The following is a 6,000-nucleotide window of genomic DNA, read 5'->3' as shown; positions in this document are numbered from 1 at the left end:
GAGGTAGCCACGCTGCTGCCGCCATCATTGCAAAACGCTTGCGCAGGCTGCGTGAGGAGTACCGCACGGGCGAGCGCGCGGACCGCGGCGCTTTGTTGAACGCCCTTCCCTGGCGAGAGGGGTGGCGACGCATGCCGGGGTCCCTGTGGAGTGCTGGAGTGCTCCGCAGGCCTGCGCCCGACAGGGCACAGTACAAACCCACGCCCAGATCCAAACCAACACAGGGGGGCCCGATACTATCCCCTTCTGGGGTCACCAGCCGACGCCTATAGGGGGTGCTGTTGAAAACAGAACCCTCCTTGTTCTACTGGACTGCAGAAACTGGCCCGGCTCGCCGGGATCGGCCCAGAGGCGGATTAGCTGCGATTCCACCCAGAACACAAGCCCCAGCACTACTTGTAACCCACTGATGTCAGCGCTAGGTGTGCGGACCTCTGGCCAGTGCGCCGCGAGGAGGCGGGAGTCTCTCCCCCCAGGCCACGGCGGTAACAACTGGACTGTTCTGCTTACAGGGGCACAGGGCAGCAGGAAGATACTGGACAAGAAGAAAAAATATTACTTTATAATTTAATGACATAAGACCGGCTTATGCTGGCACCCACAGTGCAGGGTGGCCTGTACGGACGGGAACGTGCCAGGAGCCTCGCGCCCTGCAGCCCCCTCTCCCAGCACCGGGCGCCATCCATCCCTCCCGCCAGGAAGAGGAAACCACATCCCTGAACGGTCCAGGACAGGCTCTCCTCTCGAACTGCAGAAGGGCAGAGGATTGTACAGTGCATCTCAGTCACTCCTGTCCACAAAGGTTCTGCCACAGTTTCCCCAAGGCTTGTTAGAAGCAGTAGTTTGATTCCTGTTTTTTGGCCGTTGAGCCTAGAAAATACCACACTAGACACGGGTATCAGCTGGCACCCTGTGTCTGAAATAAGGTCATCCACTAATTTATGAAGTCTGTTTCACTGTCAACGATGCATCCTGTTCGATGCTCTTCCAAGCCAGCGAGAGTGAGGAATTACCTGCTGTACCAGACAGGGGGTTCGGATCACAGCAGAACCCGTTGAGAATCATTTGCTTGTTTCCCGACCGTAACAGATCAGATCCAGCCTTCCTGTACTACCACAGCGGAAGTCCACTACAGTAATGTTGCACGGCAGGTTCGCCCTGGTTTTCCTCCCACACCGATTTACCAAGCTGTCCGTGGGGGATCCTCCCTGGGCCTGACCCCTCCGAGCTGCGTTTCACCGCTCTGGCCCACAGTACCGCCACGCCGTACTGCGGTGGAGCCTCTCGGACGGATCCCGGGAATACCGTGGTCCAGGAAAGCACAGAGCCCACGGCCTTGGCGTGCCTGGTCGCGGTCTGCCCATCGCAGGCGGCTCTCGCCTAGAGAGCGTGCGCGCTCCTGCCGGCGCGGGCGTGTGCTCGTCAGACCAGCGTGCCCGGGGGCGGCGGGTCGGCGCCCTGCTCTCGCAGGCTCAGCTCCTGCAGCTGGGATTCCAGGGGCTCCTGGTACAGAGAGAGCTCCAAGGGCCTGGGGGAGAGAGTCAGAGCGCCCGCACTGTAAAACCAGGCTCTCAGAGATGGAGTTGCCCATCAGCAAGAAAGCAGGAAGCGCTGCCAAGCCACAGCCGAGGGCTGGACCGGAACGGCGTCTGTTACCCCGGCGCCCCCTTGTGGGGTACTCACCTGCCCTGCAGCGGATGCCCGTGGAAGGTGGCGGACTGCGGCAGCTGGGTGCTGTGGCACTGGGGGTACGTCGGTTCCGGGGCGCAGGGCTGGAGGGCGTGGCCGTGCCCGGGAGCGGCCCTCCTGTTGCGGGGCGGCGCGGGGGGGTGGCCCAGGGCGTTCCTCAGGTACCAGTCTCGGAGCCCCTCCAGCGCCAGGGCCTTGTGCAGGGAGCGGGTGGCGTCCTCGGGCGGGTGGGGAAGTGGCCTCCGGGGCGGGGGCTCGGAGATGTAGGGGTAGGGGTAGGGGGCGCCGGGGGAGGCAGAGGCCGAGGGGTAGGGGGCGCTCAGGACCGTGGGAGACTCGGAGAAGGTGGAGAGCAGGAGGGTCTCCTGCTGGGGCTGCTGCAGCGGGATGAAGGGGCCGCAGGACTTGGTCCGCGTCACCCTGACTCTCCGCGGCTCGCCGGGCTTGCCCCGCAGCATCAGGGGGCTGCCCGGGCCGTAGGGGGCGCCAGCGGAGCTGGGGATGACCTCTGCCCTCCAGGGTCGCGTACTCCCCACTCCCTGGAGCTGCTGCTGCTGCTGCTGCTTCTCCCAGATATAGTCCAGCAGGATTTCATTGTAGCCGCCCCCCCCTCCCCCGCGCCCCCCCACCGACACCCGCACCCGGCCCAGCTCCAGGTGGCCGTTGGCGTGGGCGTGGGCGTGGCGCTCCGGGCTGCCCCGGTACGGCTGCCGCAGCTTGCCGTCGGTCAGCGTCTCCGAGCTCTTGTAGGGCCCCCCCCTCGAGGGCATCCCCCCCACGCCCGCCCCGCCCCCAGCTCTCCCCCCGGCCGCCGCCCCCCCCGCCTCCGGGGCGCCCGAGCGGTCCAGAAGGGCCTCCGAGCTGTTGCTGCGCCGCGTGCGGGCGCTGTACGGGCAGCCTCCCCGGTCGAAGGACCCCTCCGGTGGCGGTGGTGGCGGCAGCGGCGGCCTGGGTCCATCGGGGCTGTCCAGCCACTGCCTGCCGCCCACTCCTCCACAAGACACCTCCGGCCTGGGGAGAGCGAAGAGCAGGAGTTACGGCCTTCACCGTCTTCCTCCTGGTGGGCACGATGCCATATAGCCTGATGCACACCACAGCTCACTACAGCTCACTACAGCTCACTACAGCTCACTACAGGGCTCACCTGGGAATTAGGATGTGCTGGAGCAATTTACAGGCTCTAAGACAACGAAGTTTATTGTGGAGACTGTATGAACGTTGACGAAACATTGAAACGGCGGATAATATATAGTGTAACTGGGAATTCAGGGTCACACGTAGGTCAGCTTTTGAAAACGTTCCTTTTTTTGGTTTCTGGGGAGCTGCACTCCAGTAATGGACTGGGTTTGGTCTAGATGAGATCTATGTTCAACTACTCGTACAACATTCTGCAGGGGCACTATCGAGAGTGTGCTCACGTATAGGATTACCGTGTGGTTTGGCACCAGAACGGTGTCACAGGGGGTGATCAGGTCAGCCAGCTCCCCTCTGCTGTGGACATTTTTTACAATGCGCTGTCTCAGGAAGGCTGGGAGTATCGCTAAGGATAACGATCATCTCGTTTCTCACTTTCTCTCCCCTGCCCTCTGGTAAACGTTATAGGAGCATCGGGGCTCGTAGCTCCAGATTCAGAGACGGCTTCTTCCTGCAGGCTGTCAGATTACTGAGCTCTACCCCCACCACTGGCTCCCACTGACGTTTCTTTTTTCACACACTGCTTGTGCCGAGTTTGAAGTTGTGGGTTATTTAACTGTGTTGTTGTTGCTGCTGTTCTGTGTTTAAGTTTGGCGTTTCCTTAATGTCTCTGTATTGTTGTGCACATGAAATAAATGAGCATTTCCATCGCCCTGGTGCCTACGACAAACTGAAATCAACTGAACTGACACCCTCTGCGTGCGCCGGGACCGGGGCTGCAGTTCCTGGGAACTCCAGCAGGGGGAGACGGGCGCTCACCTGCCCTGGGCCGGGTGCGGGGCGTTGCGGCTCAGGAGGGGCGTGGCGGGCACGCTGCGGCCCTCCACGTTGGACACGCTGCGCGGGAGCGAGCAGCCGGGGCTGAGGACAGAGAGAGAGAGAGAGCGCGTGACCAGAGGGCACAGAGAGGAGAGGAGGCAGAGAGGCTGAGGAAGAGGAGGGGGAGCGCACCTGGAGGAGCTGGCCACCGAGTTCCGGCGGGTCTTCATCTCGTAGTAGATCTCCACGGGCGACAGCTTGCGGGTCAGCCCCCCCTTGGGGCTCCCGGGCGCCAGCCGGGACCGAGGAGGGGGAGACAGACGCTCCAGGGCTGCTCCGGGCGGGGGCTGCCTCATCCCGGAGGGAGCTTCCTCTGGGGGACAGGGTGCAGGGAAGAGAGTTCAGGAACGCCCTCCCGTCGCCTTCCGGCGAGCGTGACGAATCTTGCTCATACGGAGCCTTGTCACCCTCTGTCCCTGCCGACGGGCCGGGTGCTGGCCTTCACCTCGGGCACTGAATCGCCGAGGGCGACGGGGGCTCTGAAGGGCCGCTAGGCTCCCAACAGCACCGCCCCGCAGGCTGCAGCGTGCACGAACTTCTGATGTTCTTCCACAGCTCATCGTTACTCCATCATTTACCACCGGTGCGTGTTCAGGATGGCTTGTTGAGTGCATGAAGTGGATGCCCTCTGCTATTGGCTGCGCTGTGCAGCGCATCTGTATTGTGTGAGCTCACCGAACCAAATTCCACGCAGCTGGTTGTTATGGCAATAAAGTATCGAACCGAACTGGATTTTGAGATGGAGTCTCCCGTCTGCTGCACTTACAGTTTTGTGTCTGGGTGAATGTATGAGATCTCGGGGTGCTTCAGTGTAACGGGCTGCCTCCCTCTGCCCGGCCCCCTCGTGTACTCACCACTGTCGTGACCGGTGGAGTCCGACATGGAGCTGCTCTCCGACTTCACCGCTTCATCTGGGGGAGAGAAGAGCACAACACTGAGCTCCCACCTCACGGCAAACCCCGCAGCCTGCGGGCTCATCAGGCTAATCTGACCCTGTCCCAACTGGGAGAACAGACACGGAAAGACCGGCAAAGAGGCGATCAAGGCACAGAAGAAAGGACGCCGTGCTGTTGGGCTTGAAGGTCCTCAAATCCAAACACGTTCTTCACTGAGGCCTCTAAGACAGTACTGTAAGCCAAGGACCTACGCTTGTCGGAACCGAAGAGACGCGCTCACCGAGCGGGCACGCAGGTTCGAGCCCAGATGTGTCCTGCCCTCCCAGATCCGCTACCTCAAGGTTCATTTTCAAAATCTGGTTAATTAGCCAACCCGTTTATTGTCCCCCTGTGCTCGCGGACGTGCACGACTTGACGTCACCGTTTTGCACCATGGGTTTCGGGGATAAGTCCCGGGTTGCAGTGACCTGTGCAGCTTTCCGATAATCAATCGATGGATAATCGTACCGTCCAACAGGTCCAACATGCTACTCGCCGAAGCCGATACCCTGGCTCTTTCAAACAGCGGAGATGAGCTGAATTGTAACTCAGTTGTAACCTTTTGTGTCTTCTTATGAAAGAGATAACTACGCCTGCTTCAATTCCATTGGCACAGCCATTTCAAAAGCACTCTGCAGTCCTCAGAAAGTACTGCCTCCCGGACATGTCCTGAACCGACAGAACCTGCCACGGGCAGGAGACTGGAAGAGCTTGGAATTTCCTCTGCAACAGAGAAGCGGGCATCTTTACACAAAGGGCAGCAGGAGTGTGGAACAAAGCTGCCCAGCCATGGTGTTAAAGCCGGTACCCTGATGCTTTTAAAACAAAAACAGGATGAGACCCTTGGATCAGTTAGCTATTATCAAACTGAACTGCACAGGCCAAATGGCTTCCTCTTAATCGTAACTTTGTGCATGTTCAAACTTTAACAGCTTTAAAGGAGTATCTTTATTACTGTTTCTACAATGATCCTCAAAAAATTAAGGTTATTTGCAAAATTAGCAGCTTTCGGTGGAATCGGACGCCCTGTGTTGGGGAAGGCAACTGTCCCCCTGCGCTACACTCTCATCACCACCAGAGGGCGCTACAGCCCTGGCCACACAAGAAACTAAATCGCAGGGCCACTCCTCTTGACTGTATTTAAGGCATCTACCTGCAGTTCAAGCTGTAACGACGGTTCTCCGTTTAAGCACAGCTATGTTCACTGACGGAGAAAGAAGCAGCTCACAAGGAGCTTTGAAAAGGATGGCGTTCTGCCTTTTCGGATGCTGCAGCCCGTTTCCTAAAAAAAGCTCAGGGAAAAGTCCCCGGTGTAAAATGGAGAAAAAAAAACGCTCCCCTAGGCCTCGTAAAAGAAAATTCT

The 6,000-nt window shown here is 59.4% G+C and overlaps 1 protein-coding gene across 4 annotated transcripts in view; it reads right to left on the bottom strand.

Moving 5' to 3' along the window:
* Window positions 1–555: 555 nt before the first annotated feature.
* The window catches only part of ccdc120a (coiled-coil domain containing 120a), a 51,941-nt gene continuing 46,496 nt past the window's right edge, over window positions 556–6,000 (bottom strand). For all 4 annotated transcript variants that reach the window (XM_069183930.1, XM_069183934.1, XM_069183924.1 and 1 more), the window contains 5 exons: window positions 4,557–4,613; window positions 3,835–4,015; window positions 3,643–3,744; window positions 1,684–2,700; window positions 556–1,528 (listed from right to left, as the gene is read on the bottom strand). In XM_069183930.1, the coding sequence (XP_069040031.1) occupies window positions 1,423–1,528; window positions 1,684–2,700; window positions 3,643–3,744; window positions 3,835–4,015; window positions 4,557–4,613 (1,463 nt within the window). In that variant the 3' untranslated portion in view covers window positions 556–1,422. The remainder of the gene's footprint in view (window positions 1,529–1,683; window positions 2,701–3,642; window positions 3,745–3,834; window positions 4,016–4,556; window positions 4,614–6,000) is intronic.

The sequence above is a fragment of the Lepisosteus oculatus genome, chromosome 2 (genome assembly GCF_040954835.1).
Source record: "Lepisosteus oculatus isolate fLepOcu1 chromosome 2, fLepOcu1.hap2, whole genome shotgun sequence".
In the NCBI taxonomy this organism is placed as follows: domain Eukaryota; kingdom Metazoa; phylum Chordata; class Actinopteri; order Semionotiformes; family Lepisosteidae; genus Lepisosteus; species Lepisosteus oculatus.
Note: the sequence above shows the minus strand (reverse complement) of the source record. Positions and strands in the feature narration are given on the sequence as shown.